Genomic DNA, 22,093 nt, shown 5'->3' with positions numbered 1-22,093 from the left:
TAGTAAGTTATCACTGACTGAAATATTCCAAAATCCCGAGAATGTTTGAATAGCCTTTTTATTTAATCTGAACTTTAAACATAAAGCGGAGAACTTTTGCTACAGATAAACTATCCCTTGTGGCAATGTAAATTAAGTAATAAGTATCAAATAATGTAAACACAGATAAAGTAGTCTAAGCCTACAATAAACTAAGCTATAAGTAGGCTGTCACACATGCAAAACCATCATCTGGTGCTCAATTTTACCCTGCACATTCAAAGTTATATTCTGTATACTTTCATGGTTTCCTCGGGCTTGCTATTACTTTCATTTCTGCCACTTCAAAGTAGTTTTTTTGGCTACTTTGTATCTCAGTGTCCGGTAATACATCTGTAATCTGTCTAGTAGTAATACAATCTGTCCAGTAATAGTTTTATCTCCAGAGCAAATTAAAGGGGAGCCATTTTAGAGATATGAACCTGCTCTGAATAATTTCTCCTTAACCATGAGACTGCATTATGTAGCCTCGATTAATACTATATCTGAATGATGACATTTTCAAACACGGAAGGCATGAAATTGTATTATAAATTTAATACTGTACTAAAAATACATGATTTGAGGTGAAGTGTTATTTCACATATAATTTTACATTTGTACTGAATCCCAATTTCTGTTAACTGATATGTTTAACAGTTTTGACTTTTACTTCTTACATTATATTAGGCATTTTCTCAGGTTTATAAAAATTGTAGATGAAATGAATTGTGTGATTAAATGATACATCAGTATAGTTTAAAACAGCTATTCTCAACTGGTGGTATGCGTACCACTGATCGTACACAAGAGAAAAATAGGTGGTACACAAAGAAACAAAGTAATTTTAAATATGAAATTCAAAACTTAAGTACTCCAGCATCCTGTTTAAGGTTTTTTTTCTATAGCACTCATAAATTTGTGCGATCTGAACTTTGTTCAAGGTCAGTAGCTGCTCATAGACTTAGCAAAATTATCTATTTTTATTTTCACAAATATTCTTTTAGCCATAGACATAATAAAATTTGTCATAAATGATGTTTTTAAAAGGACTAATAGAAATGGGTGTTGTGCAGGGAATAAGAATAAGTTCCTCTAAAAAGGTAATAGTATTTCATTTATTCATTTAGTTTTGATCGATTTATTAGCATATCTACGATTTATGCTGCCACCATTTCTGGGCTCATATTCCTGTATTTTCAATTAAAATCATTTTTACGCCGATTTGCTGGCTCTAACAGCAATATTTTGTGTTGTTGCTTTGCTTTTCTTACTTTTGTACGCAATTTGAGAATATCGTCATTTGTTTTTTGAAGAATTCATAATATACTGAGCATTGAAATATTTGTGATAAAATAATACAAAAACAAACCTAGCTTTCAAAATGGAAAAATGGCTAGGATTGACTAAGCGGAAAAGTAATGATTCACAGGGGATGGATCCAGGACAATCTACTAAGACTAATAATATTAAAAAAAAAGAAAATTTGTTTATAGAAAATATAATAAAAGTCATTTATCATTTGAGTTTACTTGGAATGGAGATGAAATGGACCCTCAAAATCAGTTTATTGTTAGTGGTGAACTATAAAGTATGAAACCAATGTCTTTAATCTAAGCATGTCAGTTTAAAGAAAATGTCTGAAGAATATTTTAAGAGGAAATTATCGGAGTTCAGAAATAGTAAACAAGTAATGAAAAGTTTTGTTACTTCAAGTGAAAAAGCATTGGAATTTAGTTACCCAGTTATAAGGTTTTTTCTCCCTCTTTCCAGTATGCCTTGATGGTGTAACGGTAGCACACTTGGCGCTGAGAGGTCCAGGTTTGAGTCCTGTCAAGGCAGTGCTCATTTTTCATGTACTCCTGCTTCAAAATAACCTCATGACTTTACACAGTAAGCCTAAGAATTGCCAAAACAGGGCAGGCTCATGCTATTGGAGCAAACATTATATTATCAGCAGCTAAAGATATCATTTTAACATTATTCAATAAAAAAGTGGCTAATGAACTTAATAATATTCCGTTATCAAATGATTCAATAAGTCGATGAATTAAAGAAATGGGCAAATTCCATGAAAATGACACTTATTCAAAAAATAAAACACAGTGAGTATACCACATTGCAATTGAATGAAGTGATATAACGAACTTTGTACGATTATTAGTTTACATATGTTTCAAAAAAAGGTAAACAGATTGCCGAAGAGTATTTATTTTGTGAATCTCTTCATGATAGAGCAGCTGCAAATGAAAATTTCAAAGACCTAGTATTTTGCGGGCATTTGTAAGGACTTCAGGAAGATTTTTGCAAGTAGATTTCAGGATATTATCCGGATGAGCATCTCATATTAGGTCCTAGAACAGGCCTAAAAAGAGATGAATCATAACTGCAGAAGAGATGACAGAATTGCCAACAAATGAAGAGTTGAAATGGACAAATGGATGTTAAGAATTTTGGCTTCAAAGGCCAGTATTATACCTGGCTTCATGAGCTACATGAAAGAAATTTTTCCTTGTGTTCCCGTCATCATGTTTAGTCAAATCCAGATATAGTACAGTAAGCAATTTACTAAAAAAGAAATGAAACTTTAGTAGTGGAATATGGTGATATACAATTGCTGATGACAAATACGGCACAAAATATTGAAAAATTAGTGTCATTACACCAAGCTCTGCCCTCTTACTAATAAACTTATATTAATTTTTTAATTATATATATTTGTTGATCAGACTTTGAACAGTACAACAATAAGTTAATATCTTTTAGGAAACTAGTTTTTAAAATCTGTGCTTGTTTTTCAATATATAACGTAGTATACTTTACGTAAGGTGTATCATCGACTCACTGTTTTGTAAAAGTGGGCTATGACTCATAAAACATGGAAAACTGTGGGTTACATTATTGATTTCAAAAAGAGAAACTGGTGTTCTCCCCCTTTTTTTTAAGAAAAGGGGGTGGTAGGTGAGAAAGTTTCAGAATATACAATTTAGAACATGAATTTTTAAAATTTTATGCCTTATTTCTTAAATTAATGCAATGAGCATTAAGTTTGCTATATGTTGGATGTTTCATGTATTTCTAATTTTTTTTTTTTTAATTTATTGACATTGGTAGAGCTGTTTAGGAATTGTATTTTATATGCCATTTTGTCTTTCAGAATTGCTAAATGAAGTTGATGTGTATTTTTTTAGGTAACAAATGAAAATATTAGGCTCGATTCTATTCTTCCTGGTGCAAATGTTTCTGGTTATGTGACAGAGGTATGCTGATTTTTGTTATTTGTGTATAATTTTCTTCGTCGCGGCGCTCAATGAACTGGAAGTTGATCTGTCAACACTATCGTTATCTTCAGCGCAGATGTTTTTATTTTAGTCTGCTTATAATTCCTTACTAAATGTAGTATTTAATTTCGATGTACTCCGTCTTTGATATGATTTAAATCAAATTCCTCGTCATTATAAATATCACGAATACAAATCACATAGTTTTCTGGTTGCAATTTTCTAATTTCGGCTATGAGTAAGGTATGCTTTACGCATCCGCGCGTTAAAAGAAATGTTTAATAAAGTAAACAAATAAATATTAGGCTTCTTTTTTGGTAAATTTGGATACCCTTTAGATCATAATTGCTCATTATTTTATAAATTATGGTTTCATATTTTTAATTTTATAACTTCTGCATGCCATCTTACCAGATTTAAACTGATGATCTATAATCCGGAAAAATCGATAATCCGGAATCGCCGAAGTCCCGACGAGTCCGGATTAAAGACTTTTGACTGTACTTAAATCTCAATTTTTTGCTTCACGTATGCGTATATATTTAGTAAAAATTTACGTAAATTTCCCCAATTTTTTACTGTATATAAACGTATATATTAGGTAAAAATTAAGGTAGATATTTCCCGTATTTTACGGTACAAAAACGTATATATTTGATAGAAATTAACGTATATATTTCCCGTATTTTACGGTACAAAACGTATATATTTGATAGTAATTGACCTAAATCTTCCCTATGTTTTCTTTTCATATGCGAATGACTGGTAAAAATTTAATCCGATGTCTTCTCCACTTTACTGTGTATAAATGCAATTTTTGGTAAAAAAATTGCATAAATCTCCAGTTACCTTTTCAGTGCATTTTTCATAAAATGTTTTTATTTTATTCTCATATTTTTTATATAAATCTATGCAAAAACTTTCTGCATGCTATGATTAAAAGGTAAAATGTCATTTTTATATCAAATTCTTACATATCTGCCTTTTAGTTATGTACAGCAATATGGAATATATATAACTGGAAAATTTAAATGCACTAGTAAATGCAATAATAATAATAATAATAATTTCTATTCAAAAGTTACATAACACTTAAAGGCTGAAAATCACTTTTAATATTTCATTTCAAAGCGACTACAAAATATGCAATAAATTTCGTAAACATCAATTCTATGTTTTAAATCAATTAATGCAATCATTCATTTACATTTTTGTTTACTGAAGTCATTTCATAAATTTACTAAATTCATTATTACTAAATAACACTTTAAATAAATTATTTGCTTTTCCGAAGGACATTTTCTTATGCCATTTAAATGAACGATAACATTAATTGATTTAAAACATAGAACTCAGGTTTACAAAATTTATCGCATATTTTGTAGTCACTTTGAAATGAAATATTAAAAGTGATTTTCAGCCTTTAAGTGTTATGTAATTTTTGAATAGAAATTAATTTTTTTGCATTTAAATTTTCCAGTTATATATATTCCATATTGCTGTACATACCTAAAAGGTGGATATGTAAAAATTTGATATCAAATTAACAATTTATCTTTTAATCATAATATGCAGAACATTTTTGCATAGATTTATATAAAAAATATGAGATTAAATTAAGCACATTTTAGGGAAAATGCAGTAAATAGGTAATTGGAGATTTACACAAATTTTTTACCAAAAATGTGCACTTATACACAGTAAAGAGGAGAAGATATCGGACTAAATTTTTACTAAAGTCATTCGCATATGCAAAGAAAACATAGGGAAGATTTAGGTCAATTATTACCAAATATATAAGTTTTTGTACCGTAAAATACGGGGAATACCTACGTTAATTTCTATCTAAAGTACAATATAGTTAATTACCAAATTCAGTAAACATCATACATTTAGATTATTTGAATGAGTGTGCTAAATTTTAAAATTGTTAAATATAGACCAGGAAATTGTAGAAAACTTACCTTTTCCAATAGTTACAAAGTTGATTTATTTTCCTTGAAGATGAATGTTTAATGTCACAAATATTGCATTCATATCTTCAGATAATACACAAATACTTTATACTTTTTATTACTTTCAATTTAATTTAAAAATAATAAAAAATAAGGTACTTATTATGACTACCTAGATATCTTGCCTAAACTGGCAATCCTTGTAGGTTATACAGGTTAACCCTAACATAGATATAGAGGGTACTAAGATAGAGAGTATTAATCCCACACTAGGGACTCTTAACATTTTGTGGGAACAGTTTGAAAAGTGAAACGGATATTTATAGTGAACTAACGCAAAACAAAAACAATAGTCCTTTATGGACAAAGCCCCTTTGGACTAATAAATAAACAGCTTTTAGCTATTTTTTCTTCTTGTAAAAAATCGACATACAGAATATTTTTAGAAAATAACAGTACTTTAAGCATGCATTTTCCACATATTTAACACAATAATTCATTCTAGCTCTGTTGCAATACTGGCAAAAGTATTCCTCTGTTATTAGGACGGGATTCAGAAATGTACAATGAAACCTCGAGATACGAGGAAAGTATGAGCAAAATACGAGCATTCACTCGAGCAATGAGCTGGGCTGTCGGTATGGGTGGCGCCATTTTCCTATCCGGCTCAACTCGGGGAATCCCCTCGTCAGATCACTCTGTTCTTATATATACGTGTTTGTGTACTTGCAACTTAATTGTTTTGACATTTAACATGAAAATAATTATTTCAAGATGCCTCGCAAGAAGATTGTTGCCTCAGATAGTGCTGCAAAGAAAAATAAGGAGGACATGGCCGTCGATATCAAGAAAGAAATCACAGATAAACATAAGCATGGTGAGGGAATTGGCGAAGACTTGCGGCCTTTCAACATCGAAAATCTACACTATTCTGAAGAAGCAGGAAGAAATTAAGAAACTTCATTTAGCCAAAGGAATGCTGGAACGAATTAAACTCGTATCTCGAGGTTCCACTGTAGATATGTAAGCATGTGTATATGCATGTATGCATATGAGTATACACATACATACATAAAGAATATACACATGCACACACGGGCACCTACATTTAAAAATGCATGCATATAGACACACATTTCTGAATCTGGTCCTGATAACAGAAGAATACCTACATGAATCGTAGGATTTACATTAATTAGTTATTAGAATTCTTAAATGCAGAGAATTTCATCTTCACTATCCGAAAATTCAGTTTCATTTCCAGCTGAAACTATATCAGGACAGTCTCATTTGTATTATTTCCCTCTAACAACTGAACATTTTGAAAACCTTTTCTATTCCATGGAAAACTAATGCTACATTAAACATATATTTTCTAAATCTGAAAATTTTAAGTTAGCTTAGAAACTGTAATCATTCTTAAAAAAGTTTGATTTATGCAGATGTTAGATCAATAAAATTACTTTCCTGTGAAAAAGTAATATGGCGTTGAACAACATAATTTTACACATCAAGATATACTGAGTGAAAATTCCTGAAATGTTTTATTTCTTGGTATCTCACTATGCAAGAATTGTATGACTACCTTCCTTTTTTTAAAAAAAAAATGTTTAGTAAATACTATGAAGAAAACTGGCTACATTATTTACAGTTCATAATTAATAGAAAATAAATCATTTCTTAGCTTATCAGAATTTATTTTTATCACATTCATAAACAGTACTAATTTAAACAAACATACCATTATGATTTCAATAACTATGAAATAGAATATCCAAATCTGCGTCTTTGATGGTCTAGTAGATTGGACGTCTCGTTTACTACAATTCAGCAGGGTGCCGACTCCCCAGATTGTAATATATATATATATATAATTTACAAGGGAAAAAGCAACAAAAATATAAACAATTTCTTAGTTTTATATAAGCATTTCTGCACATTTACAATTTTCATTTTTTTAACTATCTAGTTATATCAAAATACATGATTTAGTAAAATATAATTCAAATAATTTAAGGTATTTTAGATCAAATACTAACTTTTCAATTAATTTTTTCATGCAAGTCTAATAATCAACATAACTATCAAGTTTTGACTTCGAAAATTATGTTTGGAGAAACCTGAATCTGCAGTAAATAGTAATAAATTTATTCAAAACTGAATGTAAAGCATTCTTACTTTATTTTCTTTCTTTAACTATGGCAGATCTTTTAAAACAACAAAATCAAAAAAAAAAAAAAAAAAAAAATGCATTCATGAAAGGACTTAGGACTTGCTTATTATTCATGAAAGGATATATTTCAGTAATTACAAGTACATGAAAATTCAGTATATATAAAATAAAATGAACAAAGATTTGGAACAAAGTACCTGTGTTTCTATCGCATAAAATTTCCTGTTTTAATAGCACAATATCTTTGAGTTAAAGATTATATATTAAAGCAAATTTATAAAACTAAATTCAAAAATAAGAAATTAAATTATTTTTAGGGAAAACACTAAGCAAATAAAAAATTTTGAATTTCATAAATAAATGAAAGTTACATGCTTTATTTTTTGGCATAAAATAGATAATATTTCCAGAACAGATTTCTGAACAATTAGTCATGTTAATATTGCCTTTCTTTTCCCATTAAAAGCTATTTCCTGCTTAATTACAGTATGATTTAAGATAAGTATTAAAACGTTTGAGTAAAAGTAATATAACTCTAAAAAGGTGAGACACATACAGTAAGAAAACAGGAGTGACACTAACAGTAAGAAAGAGACTAGTGCAAAATTTTTTCAATTTATTGATTTGGTATTCTATGTCATTTACAGTACCAAATCCTGAAAAGGAATCATTAGGCACATACACAAAAGAACAACACATGGAAAATCACATTTCCTACACAGATGCTTATTTATAAAATTTTATATAGGTGAAGAAAGTACGAGTATTAAACACTGAAAATATAAAATATTCACTTACTTTCTTCAAATAATTTGTAACATCGATGGATTCAGTCACAAACGCCAATCCACGAACAAACGGTATTCTTTGCGAATTTACTATTCTTTTCGACCGCCATTGCTGACTTCACAAATATCCTGCCACAACCGGAAGTAGAAAGTGTCTGCTTTGCCATTGGTCAGTGAACAAGAATTGCAACGCTTTTTTTTTTTTTCTTCTTCATAATTAAACATATTAAGAAAGCCTCTAAATTAGCATATGAAATAAACTTACTTTTGCATTATATAAATTTATATTCACAGCATCTCTGTATTAAGGGAATAATTCAATTTTTCTACGAAAAATAGAAATGTCTGTTTATGCGCATGCTCAGTGTATAATCGTAAATCCGTTCAATTTTTATAATAAGTTAGCATACAATTAACTATGTAAATTTTGAGTTCATTTAACTGGACCCTTATACTTATTCTGTATATGTCCATATTAAGAATGTCTTTAACTATTTCAGGAAAAATATAAAATATAATATAATTATTTATTTACATTATTTATTTATTTTTTCCTCATATAAAAATTATTAAAATCGCTATATCATTTTTCCCGTAGAGTAAACAAAATTAAAAAATGTTAGCCTCATGTGATTTTTATAACAAAGATTAAAGGAACTGAAATATATGCAAAATATCAGGATTTAGCTTGGAATTTCGTAGAGTTATTATTATTATTATTAAATAAAAATATTAGTATATCTTTGATTATAATTAATGATCCTTTGGTCTACATTAAACTATTGTTCAAGAAGTTAAACATTTTCAAGCATCTTCTGCTCTATTTATTATTCTATTCCTCGACATGAAAAATTTGCTAGTCTTATTCCAATTTAATTGCCTACATTTGCTAAATAAAATAAGGCGAGTATTGTACCAAACTCAGTAAGTACACAAATTTAATATACAGCTTATTCCAGTTAAATGGTTAATAGGATTTTCATAAAAGAAATTAAATTGTGTAAATTAATGTAAGTGTTGATATGAATAAAAATAACAAATTTGATATAAGAAAATAAATAAGTAATTTTGAAGATCTTTAAATTAAGAAAATATAATTTTTTTTGCAAAAATGCACGTAAAGATTTAGCTCACATGTTAAAATTTATAGAAAAATTTTAGCCTCATATATGAATGCCCCTTTTTTCATGTTCGTGGAAAAGGAAAACAAAGTGAAATGTCAAAAATGCACTAAATATTTTGAATTAATAAACTTCATTTTCAATCTTTTTGGACTTCGTATAATATCCGTAAAAGTGACGAATGAAATATACCATAAAGGCAGTAGTTTCTTTCAGAACATTCGGATTCGTATAATATGCGTAAAAGTGACGAATAAAATATACCATTATGGCGGTAGTTTTTTTTTAGTACATTCAGATTCATATAATTTTCGTAAAAATAACGTGTGGAAAATAACGATAAAGAGTCAACAGTATCTTCAGCCTTTTTCATTCGTATAAATTTCGTAAAAGTAACGTGCAAAAAATACCATACCCTTATTTCACCAAAATTATATGTTTATTTTTGGAGACGTGCTGTCTGGGTTGTTGAACTGAAGTTTTCGAAGTTACATTTCATTTTTCAAAACTTGCACTATTAATGTTTTTAGTCCAAAGGGGCAATTTGCTCAGAGGGACTATTAATTTCATTTTGAAGTTTTGCGTTGATTCACTAAAAGCATTGTTTCACTTTTCAAATTGTTGTCACCAAATATGTATTATATTTAAAGCCCTGTATTATATTTAAAGAAATTAAATAATGAAGAATCTGCATAAATATATATATGTTTATTGCACTGTGATAAAACAATGGTACCTAGAGCCATTCAATTTTGAATAATGTAATCCTCCTGCAAATATGGGCATCTAGAAGTCCAAATTTGAAATTTGTTATCGATTTCATAATTTGTAAAACTTATACAAATTTTTGATTAACAAACTGAAGCCGTTCAAATCGAGCAATGGCAACGTTGTACAGAAAAAACTTTTTTTATCTCCAGCGCGCGAGTTTGTGTATCAGACATTCTAAAGATATGCTCATTTAAAATTTATTTTGTGCTAATGGTCTTGAACTGAATTTTATGGTTTTATGGTGTTTTATTTGTTGCCGTAAGAACATTGACAATAAGAGAATAAAGGAAAAAACTCAGTTTTTATTTTAAAAAAACGTGATGTAGGTTACAAAAGAGTAATTTTCATAAATAATTTTTTTTTGTGATATAAGCAAGTTATTATTTTTTAATGCGAAAGTATTATCTAAAATGAGAATGTCCTTTTTTAAACATTATTTCAAACAAAACTGAAAGGATAGTATTGATGTGATGACAGGAAAAAATGTACTGTTGCATAAGATAAGTTTAATTATATACGTATATGCTGTATGGTAAAATGTATAAGAAGTTCCTGTGAAGGTCCCCTAGTTGAAAGTATGACAGAACTATATTTGAGAGTGGAATAACTGAAATACACTTTTGACATAAAATATTACTTTGGGAATTATAGTTATCTGTGAGATCATATGTTTTATATAATACATCTGTGTAAATAAGAGGTCCGAGAGAATTTCTTAAAATGTTTACTCTAGCCTCTGGTAAAGGAAATTTTTTAAGCTAAAAAGAATAAGGAGGGAAAATGGCTATAACGGTTGGAAAATAACTACTATTGTAATAAACAATGAAATGCAGATGTATCTCATTTATACATGACTCTTTACGCAGTGTTACATTTTCTCGGTATTTATTACTTATGCTAACAGTTAAAATTTGGTATTCGAAACAACACTTAATTTTAAAAACAAAGTAAAAAACTTAATTCTATACATAATCATATCATTTAAAATATACAAGCTTTAATATGAGTGCTTCATACACTGACTACCAATAAGTATTTGGACACCAGTGATAGAAAAGAAAAACTAACTTTATTCAAAATAAATAGTTGGTCGAGCCTCGACGAGAGGTAATTACAGCTTGGACCCTCCGGGGCATACTTTCCGCAAGTCTTTGTATGACAGCTAATGTTATTTTCTTCCACTCGGCTTGGAGAAGACATAGAAGTTCCTTCACCGATTTTGAATGGGTAGTGCACCCCTGAATTCGGTGATGCAACTCGTCCCAGATGTTCTTGATAGGGTTCAGGTCTGGACTCTGGGCAGGCCAGTCCATTCGATGAACTCCAGTGGCACCATACCAAGCCTTGGTTAACGTCGAAACATGACAACTGGCATTGTCGTCCTGAAAGTAACAGGCGTCCAACCCGTAAAACTGCTACAACATAGGAAGCACATTGTCATCCAAAATAGTGCAGTAGGCATTGGAGTTGAGCTTACCATGAATGGGGACCAAGGGTCCCAGCCCATAACGGGAGAAACACACAGACCATAATTCCACCTCCCGCCAAACTTGATTGTTGGCACAATGCACTTTGGCAGGAGACGTTCTCCAGGTAGAAGCCAGACCCAGATCCTGCCATCCGAACGGTAAAGGGTGAACCTTGATTCGTCACTCCAAAGAACCCATTTCCACTGATCTACGGTCCAATTTCAATGTTCTTTGCACCGCATTAACCGAGCAGCGTGGTTGTTGGACTTTGTGATCAAAGGCTTATGGGCAGCAGCACAACCATAAAAACCAAGAAGATGTGCTTCTTTACGGATGGTATTCATTGAAACAATACTCCCGGATGCCTGTTGAAACTCCTTGCGGATGAGGGCCATCGGCTGGGTGCGGTTCTTCCGGATTTCTGTGGACAGCACTTGTCGGTCTCTATCTCTCAGTTTCGTTGGTCTGCCAACTCGGGGCACATTCTGACAATCACTGCTCACCTTCCACTTCTTAATCACATAGGCCACTGTCGATTTTGGGTACTTCAGATTGCTAGATATGTCCCTTAAGGATCGGCCACATTTGTGATACCCGATAATTATACCTTTCTCGAAATCAGAGAGCTCCGAACTGCGAGGCATCTTGCAAGCGACTAAAGCCGATGCTGTTTCCTACACGATATATACCGGCAGAGTCCCTGACTTACCTTAGGACCTCAGATATCGTCATTTGCATAGGTGTCCAAATACTTATTGGTAGTCAGTGTATTTTTAACCTACCTATACTGGATATATTTCTTGAATTTATTTACTTATATGAGGCTAGAATAAGGAAAAGGGAATATTAATGGCATTATAAAGATAGCGGCAACAATTATAATTTAAAAAATTAAAAATGATCAAAAATTTTTTGCTTGATTTTATTTATGAACATTGGTGAATTTTCAGTCCGTTATTCAAAAGAAGGTGCACTCGTCTAGTAATATATTCAACAAGAACTGCTAAAAACTTTTACTACTTTCTTGCACTTTGAAATAGGCACTTCACATAATTAATACCTTCATTGCTGTAGAAGAAATACAAGTTAAAAAAACTCTAAATTAAAAAATTGCAATTTTTAATAAGAACCTTAAATATCTAAGCCAAAGAAATTTTATCACATAAAGAAATTAAATCTTTTAATTAAATATTTAAAAATATACGGGAAATAATTCAATTACTATTTTTGTTACAGGTCATCAAGAAAATAATTTTAAAAAAATTCAAGGACATTTCAAATACTAGCTAATGCACTTATTTTTACTTTAAATATATCTTTTACTTGACAATAAAAAATTACATTTACATTGTAATAAATTGCAATAGATTTGGGGTTGGGTACAGGAAATGGAAGTGGGTCTGGGTGCAAAGGGAAAAATATCTCGTCTTTGTCTTTTATGTTGCTCCTTAGGGGGTCGTTATTCACCATTTTTCAGTGTGACAGGTATGCTGTTCAATCTGATTTGAACAGAATTTCTAAATAGGTTTTCGCATCTGGTGAAAGGGGGAAAGAAATACTCTGAGCCCAGTTTTAGACACAAAAAGTTTACCTTTGGACTCGGAAAAATGGCACGAAATGTTTGCAGTTTTCCCAACGGTGAGCTGGTTAATGAAGCTGTAATTTTCCTTCAACAGGGAACAAATGTAAATTTAGCTAGAAAAATATGTTAAAATGTGTCATTGACAGATAAGTATTTTGATGTCTATGTGCATTTTAAAATTAATATTTAAATCAAATGTGTGTATATAGTGCATTTCTGTAGAATGCATATGGCTTTGGGATACTTAAATAAAAAAAGTAGTGTGTTTGAGCTGAACTATATACTTCAACTGAACTCATATTTTAAAAATTTAATTATTTATCATATACACTGCAAAGTCCGAGATGTGGACTCGGACTTTGGTGATTCCGGATATTAGATCATCAGTTTAAATCTTGTAAATTGGCATGTGGATATTATAAAATTAAAAATATGAAATAATGAAGCATCTATGATCTAAAGGGTATCAAAATTTACCAAAAATGCTTAATATTTTTCTGTTTACTTTATTACACATTTCCTTGAATGTAAATTGTTTAAGTTGCTTCATTTATTTTGCTATTACTTTCTCTTCAATTCTGTAGACAGACATAATTTCTTGTTCAGTGACAAAGTTCCACTGTGTAAACCCTATAGTTGCTGCTTCAAGAACTTCAAGAATATACTGTAGCATTCTTGTCACTATTACCTTGTAAATCGAAATTTTTTCGTTTTCATTAACCTCTCGTCTTTCCTCATTATCGATGACGGTATTTTCAGGATCTAGAACCATAGTACAGATTTCGCCATCCGTTAATTGATTGATGATTGGAACATTGCCATCACAATGAGAAACTTTTGTTATATCATCTTCACTTATTACCTCTTCTCTACATTTATTTATAAAATCCATTAACCCCTTAACTGCCGCGGGCGTATATATACGCCTTGCTCAGCCGATGCGTTAACTGCCCCAGGCGTATATATACGTCCTTCCAAACTGCTATCATTTGCTTTGCGCTGCTACACCTAAAATTATTCGCAAAGTTAACGCATCGGCTGTTCATCTGGGCGCATCTGGGGCAGTTAACGCATCGGCTGAGCAAGGCGTATATATACGCCCGCGGCAGTTAAGGGGTTAATTGGAAAAGCAGATATGCAGCTACGGAGCCAAATTTTTTATTGCACAAATTTATGCTAAAATGATTGTTTCTTCAATAATGAATTATTTTATTCACTACTGAAGTGAAATTAAGAATCTGGATTCTCCATGTACTTTCTAACGAGGGGGGGATTTGCATGCATAAAGCATTAAAAAATTCCTAAAAATGTTTTGTTGGTGGCTTTAATGTCCGGATTTTAGATCATTCCAGATATTGGATGTCTTGATCTCGGACTTTGAACAGTATTAGTTTCGGAATTAAGAACACCTAATGAATTTTTTATTGATACAGGTGTAAAGAGGACATGGGTGAATTCTGCCTTTTTTGTAATAAATATCTCAGATCAAATAATATTGTAAAATTACTTTTGTCATACTGGAATTTATTTAATAATTATTTAGGTTTTTAAATTTATATGCATGAATTAAGTATTTTTATAGTACAAAGAACTTCTACTTTTAATCCTGCATAAAATGTAATGGAAAGATTATGACAGGCATGGCTGAACTGCAGCAGTCTGATTCCATAAATGTGATTTTTGCCACAAACAGTAATTTCATTTTTGAATTTCATAACAAAAATCATGCATCTTTATCAAACAATGATTTAATTTCTTAAATTACATTATGTGAATAGTAATAGTTGAATTGAATTCAGATGATCACCAATGCATTAATCACCAAGTAAAAAACAAAACGACAAATAATTTTTTTTTTTTTTTTTTTTTTTTTGCATTTTACTACTATAGTGAGGTTACTTTTTAACTAGGCTTTAATCATTTGGATAACACAAAAGACAATTATGAAGGCCTTTTATAATTAATGCACCATAATTTTTTTCTGTCTTGTTTGTTATTTCAAGCAGTTTCTCCTTGCAGTCATCCTTATAGTTCCTCTGCTTTTCCATAGCTGCATTCCAGTGTCTCATAACATTTGTTTGTAGGGTTCACCAGTTCAGTCCTCAATTAGTTTGTATAACTACTGAAAGAAACATCGTTCACAGAAAAATGGTGTCCATTCTGTGGCTTTTTCAATTTGGAGAAGAATAGGAAATCTGCATTTAATTATTTGACTTGCATTTAGGTTTTATTTTGGGTAAGTTAAAACTTTCCTCTTGCTCGTGGTAAGCAGTTCTGACACAATCTTTTCATAACTGTGCAATGCCATACTTGTTAGTTTTCTGAATCATCACAATAGCTTGCTGCCGTCATACTTTTATCATGGAATTTCTTTCATCGTCTTTGGTAATCTCGGGCAAAAATCATTTACTTCATCTGTTACTGTGCATGTCAAAGATTTTGAAATAACAGATAAGATGGACTTCTCTGCTAGAATTCTCTTCAAACTCTGCTTCAAAATCTGTAATCCATATTTTACCGATAGTAATAATTCAAGAGAATTGTTTTGCATTTATCAGGAGGTCTTTATTTCAATAAAGTTTAGTCAAGCAGTTAGGAACCTATGGGCCTGAACTTTTTTTTTTTTTTTTTTTTTTTTTGGCAAAGCATCTGCCAGTAATACAGAACACTAATGCTGGTGAAGTCAGTGTAATTTGTGATATTTCCTCGTGTTTCCAGGTTTCCTTGCAAATGTTACATTTCCTTCATCATTGATCGTCTTGCTCTTTTTGGACTTCAGTTATCTTATATCCCTGTCATGTTCTTCATGGAAGTGAATGGTCTAATGGAAAACTGTATTATATTCCACTGCCTGATCATCACAGGCTTCATGTAATGTGCAGTCAAACTCTATTGAAGTCTTACCCCTTAAAACTTTGAATTTTCAAGTCTTAAATCTTTGATTGTAAGAGTCAGTCCCCAACAGACTACAGACTCCATTTCAGACACTCATCACATATTTCAGGGAATTCAAAAATATAATGTGTAGGACTGTAATAAGGATAATGTGTAATCAATAATTTGATTTATTTGGGCAAAGCACTCATGGCTATCTGCCCCTCCCCTTAGACAGATAGTCCATGAGTGCTTTGCCATAATCAAATAAATCAAATCAGAGTCATGACAGACTTTTGAGATGCAGAATGGGAACTGAATGTACTCTATGTTGCTCAAATAGGTGCTCAGGAAATTCAAATAGGTGCTTGCTTTTGCTTGAAATTTTGAATTGCAAGAATACTAATGTATATAATGTATCTCACTGTGAAAGCTACCAGGGATTGTGGGGAATTTGAAGCATGCCTATCAAAATTCATAGGAAAATCTGTAGCAGTGCCTTGCACTCTGTAAACCAGCTGATTCAACACCAAGCAAGCTTATAACAAAAGATTTAATATATGAGTACTACGTTAGGGAATGCAGACTGAAAATATTTGGGGTGGGGATAATATACAGAGTGATTATACTTTCACTTTTAAAAGGTTGTAAAAAAGACCACACAGACGGACATTCACGGACATTGGACCAGAGCCGCATCTTACATCCATTAATGGCCTGAACTTCTTCATGGCAGTTGAAGCACAGTCACTATTCTTACAAAAAAAAAAAAGATAAGTGGAGGCCGATCTTTCATTGACAGAGTCATGACAAGTAGTACAGTCACTGAACACTAATAATTCATTCTGGGGATCAAATCCTGATGAACGGGCTGACTGCATAGGCATTTTAATGGTTTTTCCCATGTGTAACACGTTTATGAGCCAGTTCTCCTTATAAAGTCCTCCACAAAGGCACCTCTCCCCTTAGGATAGCCTATGAGTGCTTTACCATAATCAAACAAATCAAATCAGAGTCATGACAGACTTTTAAGATGCAGAATGGGAACTGTATGTACTCTATGTTGCTCAAATAAGTGCTCAGGAAATTCAAATAGGTGCTTGCTTTTGGCTGAAATTTTGAATTGCAAGAATACTAATGTATACAACGTATCTCACTGTGAAAGCTACCAGGGATTATGGGGAGTATGAAGCATGCCCATCAAAATTCATAGGAAAATCTTTAGTAGTGCCTTGAACTCTGTAAACCAGCTGATTCAACACCAAGCAAGCTTATAACAAAAGATTTAACATATGAGTACTACATTAGGGAATGCAGACTGAAAATATGGGGGTGGGGATAATATAAAGAGTGTTTATAGTTTCAATTTTAAAAGGTTGTAAAAACGAAGCACGGTTTAGAATGATTTCAAATTTGACCTGAATATACACGAAGCAATGGAAATTTGTATGGTAAAAGAAAAATTTTCACAATTTTATGAATAGAAGGCACTGTACTTGTCATAATATCCTAATTAAAAGATGTGACATGTGTACCACATATTAGACTTAATGAAAACACAGAGTACGTGCAGTTTCTGGTATTCTGCATCTGAGAAGCTCAACATGACTCTGTCAATAAAGGATTGTGCTCTGCTTGTGATGCGTTTTTACAAGAACAATGACAGTGCGTTTTTACAAGAACAATGACAGTGCTTCAACTGCCCTGAAAAAGTTTGAATGTTAATGAGTATAAGATATGGCTTTGGTGCAGTATCTGCAGCATTCTGCAATTTTGAGTATTGACAGAACCTTTTAGGTGTAAAATGGGCTTCATATCTCTACAGGGTGAATGGATAGCATCGTAGTGTTTTGCAAAATTTTATGAAGTGTGCTGATAGGCATGTCTAAAGATCATGCAGTTCTTCTGCTGGACATTCTCACACCACTTCTTGTCTGTTCCTGCAATGCTATAGTTACATCTTCCATTAACTTCGAAGCAAGTGCTTTCCACTTTCTGGCAGATCTCGTGTAAAATGAGCTGGTGTCTTTAAATTTATGAATAATCTTCCACGGACCCTTCACAGATATTGGACCAGAGCCGAATCTTATATCCATTAATGGCCTGAACTTCTTCAGGGCAGTTGAAGCACAGTCACTGTTCTTACAAAAAAAAAAAAAAAAAAAACATTAGTAGAGGCCGATCGTTCATTGGCAGAGTCATGACAAGTAGTACAGTCACTGAACGCTAATAGTTCATTCTGGGGATTGAATCCTGATGAACGGGCTGACTGCATAGGCATTTTCATGTTTTTTCCCATGTGTAACGTTTGTATGAGTGAGTTTCCCTTAGAAAGTCCTCCACAAAGGCACCCCTTCCCTTAGGCAGATAGCCCATGATCCATCCTTTACCATAATCAAATAAATCAAATCAGAGTCATGACAGATTTTTGAGATGCAGAATGGGAACTGCATGTACTCTATGTTTTTATTAAGCCAGATATATGGTAGACATGTCTCATCTTTAAAGTATCATATTATAACAAGTACAACAGCATTTATTGATAAATTTTTTAACTGATTTTTTCTTTCTCCTGACAAATAACTTTTGCTTCATGTATATTGAGATCAAATTTCAGGTCATTCTAACCAGTGGTTCTTTTTCAGCTTTTCAAAAGTGAAACTTGTAATCATCCTGTACATTATGCATGAACAGCAAAATTCTTCAATCTTCAGTTGATGTGCAACACTTCTAAAATACCAAATATTTAATTATATTAAACATCCTTCTTATGCAGTCCACACTTAAGTTTCTTTCACTCGCTAACTAATGTGGAAGCAGGAAGTTAATTAATATTTGTGAACCATGTATGCTAAACTTTCTTGTGAAGGTGACATCAGATTAAGTTTCTTGAGTTCTCTAATTGCTATTACCTCAAGAAGATAATTTCCGTATGAATAGAATTAGAGTGGTTTCCAGAATAATACATTAACAACATCGTGCCAGCACCTATCCTCCAACATAGATGTGTAGAATGTTTTTATTATGTTAAATCATTAATAATACATCAGAAAATGTTTACAATAGTAAACATTTGCAAAACCAAGCCTGACACCTGAATAATGGTGCATGGAATAATGGAAGGGGACCTCAGTTCTATATTATTGGTTTTCAGAAAACGAAGTGATGATTGATGGGACAGATGGGAACATTCATATTCCGACGCTTGATGGGAAATTCTTGGATCTTTGGAAGATTAAGTATTGCGAAAGCATTTGCCAAAGAATATTTCTATTAATCAAAAATGAAAGTTAAGAGGTTTGAAGGCATGAAGGCAACAAAAACCTCCCTACTGCCCTAAAAATCATACGTCCGGATAAATCCAAAATCCAGCTGGGTGGGCTGGAGCTTTGCCCATGTAGGTTACCGACATAGTTCTAACCATAAATGGTGCCAGCCAGTGATCTAGGTATAAGAAATTTTGTTAGGAACATAAGTGTGATATTTTTTTTTTTTTATGACTGAGCATCTTGCGTGTTCAGCTATTCATTTATACTTAGCTCGCAAAACTTGGCTTTTATCGTTCTAATTAAATTTTCTGTGACAAATCCATTGTTTGTATATATAAATTTAATTTCAACTGTATTCCTCATTTTGAAGCACTGCTGCCTTTTGTATTATTTGTATTATTTTTGAATGACAAATACATTCGCATTAGGATGCATTGAAATCTTGTTCAACGGTATTTAAAGTATGTTTAAATTTTCGCAAGAATAAACTAGATTAGTTGAATCGTAAATTCCTCAAACCAGAAACCGGAAAGAATCTTAATTTTTAATAAGCTGCGCTTTCACGAATCCTTTAAGTAAGAGTTGCAAGAAAAAAATGTTTGCTAAATATTAAAATTTTAAATAAAGCTAAATTTGTCTCTAATGGAATACAATCTAAAGTACTTCTAAAAATACTACTACGTATAGTATGTTGTTAATTATTTTATAGTAATGTACATTTATGTACATTAAAAAGTTACAAATAAAGTTTAATGAATGAAGTACATATTTAAAGTTTTGAGGTTAGTTATCTCAGCAAAGTATGACAAACAGAGTTTATTAGCAATTCAATTTCATTAACCATTCAACTAGTAGCAGAGTTTGTGCTGCCTGAGATGGCTTTCGATTTTGCCTCCTCTCAACACCCATGCAAAAAGCAACAAAACTGCAAAATACATAATTTAATGTAATTATCTAAAATGATGACAATTGAGGGAAAGCATTTTATTTTCTTAAGCTAAACTTTAACTCCAACTTTCTAAAATGCTGGAAATCATCTAGTTTGCTTGCTTTTGTAAGCAAAATGATTGAGGATATCAATTTCATTACTCCAATTCTTGTTTGGCAATTTAGCAAGTAGTGGAAAAATTTCTGAAAGGGAAGATAGGTCTTAAATACATAATTTAGTATTTGGAAATATGATATTTGGACGAATGAAGCAATGTATCCTTCATTAACAAAAAGTATGCATTAATTATGTCTAGTCTGTTGTTTAGTAATGAATTAAAGATTTTTACATTTTGTTCGGAAAACATTACAAAATTGACAAACATATTGTACAGAAAGTATGCCCTGTATAGTAACTTCCATTTTGTACATTATATTCCATTTTGTATTCCATTTTGTACATTATATTTGTACATTATATTTTGTACATTATATACAATTCATATCTTATTGAATTTAGTTACAGGTGTAGTTATTGGTAAAAAATTGGATATTTTTTAATACTTTTGTTTGACTGTAGTATGGCTTAGCTGGTAAAGAAATTCTTAAGTTGGAAACGGGCAGACTTATCACACGTCTGTACATTATACAAAAATCTTAGTTTAAAGGTTTCAGAAACTTAAAATTTTTTTCACGTGTTTTCAGAAGACTTAAAAAAATAATTCTCCAGTCAAAAATATGTCTTGGATACAATATTTGAAAATATGTGTATCAACTAATTTTCCTGTGTTGTCTAATTTTTTAATTCTGTAAAAATTATTCAATTATTGTTAGGTATTGATTTAATGCTGCTTGTTACAGCTAACATTGTGTATCTTCTAAATGTTAGTCTAAAGAATTTTCCTTTAAAGTTCTATAAATCTAAGAAAAGATATTTTCCATATATTTTTGCAGGTTTTTAATAGGAATTCTTAATTTAAGTATTATGAAATATTTTTCTAATTTTGGGGGTATTATGTTTTATATTAGTTTTTATGCAGGTGCAAAATCATAAAAGAAATGCATATTTTAATGTAAGATGTATGAAATAGACGCTTTTGTACAAAATCACGATTAATGGAAATGTAACTCCAATGACAATAATTTAATAATAATGAAATTTTCTTACAGATTAAAAAGCCATTTGCATATTTAAATTGCTTAAATTTTGAAGGATGTGCAAATGTTTTATCTCTTGGTTGCTCCAGTAAGAAAGTTCATCTTGGGAAGGTAAGGGCTAAAATCTTACACCTGTAAAGTACTTGTATTGAAAATTCAGCATCTGTGTGAAAGGTTATATCATTCTGCAGTTCTCAGTAATGCAGTTTGTTTATTTATTTTTCATTTTTTGTTTGACTTAGTTTTCAGTCATGTTTGGTTCATTGCTGTTTCGTTTAACTCATCAGTGTTTTCTGTTGTCAGTTTATATGTGTGAGAAACTGATTTTTTAATGTTGTTAGTTAATTTTATAGTATGTTGCTGAGTTTATGCTCAGAATTTAGTATTGAGATTGTTGTCCAAGATTTTAAGTTTAACCCTCCAAGAAGCCAATGTTTAGACCCCAAAACCCTTAACTTCTCAAAAGGGTTGATGATGTTTTCTTGAGTACAATTCCAAAATGACCTTTACACTGTATCTTGACTCCTTTTCTTCCATTTTATATATATATATATGTATATCATCACCTATATATATATATATATATATACTACCCTAATTATCAGGAGATATTTCAAGGTGCTCTTAAGAGATCTTATATATGTACTTAAGAGATATGACAAATATTATTTAATATATTTAATAGTATAGAATATACAGCTTGCCTG

The 22,093-nt window shown here is 31.3% G+C and overlaps 1 protein-coding gene across 4 annotated transcripts in view; it reads left to right on the top strand.

The window, feature by feature from the left end:
• The window catches only part of LOC118194921 (protein RRP5 homolog), a 203,761-nt gene that overhangs the window by 96,526 nt on the left and 85,142 nt on the right, over positions 1-22,093 (top strand). For all 4 annotated transcript variants that reach the window (XM_035366136.2, XM_035366135.2, XM_085808577.1 and 1 more), the window contains 2 exons: positions 3,210-3,278; positions 21,399-21,497. In XM_035366136.2, the coding sequence (XP_035222027.1) occupies positions 3,210-3,278; positions 21,399-21,497 (168 nt within the window). The remainder of the gene's footprint in view (positions 1-3,209; positions 3,279-21,398; positions 21,498-22,093) is intronic.

This window comes from Stegodyphus dumicola, chromosome X1 (assembly GCF_044657685.1).
Source record: "Stegodyphus dumicola isolate Sdum_Otavi_A_Nest chromosome X1, ASM4465768v1".
Classification (NCBI taxonomy): Eukaryota; Metazoa; Arthropoda; class Arachnida; order Araneae; family Eresidae; genus Stegodyphus; species Stegodyphus dumicola.
This window is presented reverse-complemented; position numbering and strand designations above follow the sequence as displayed.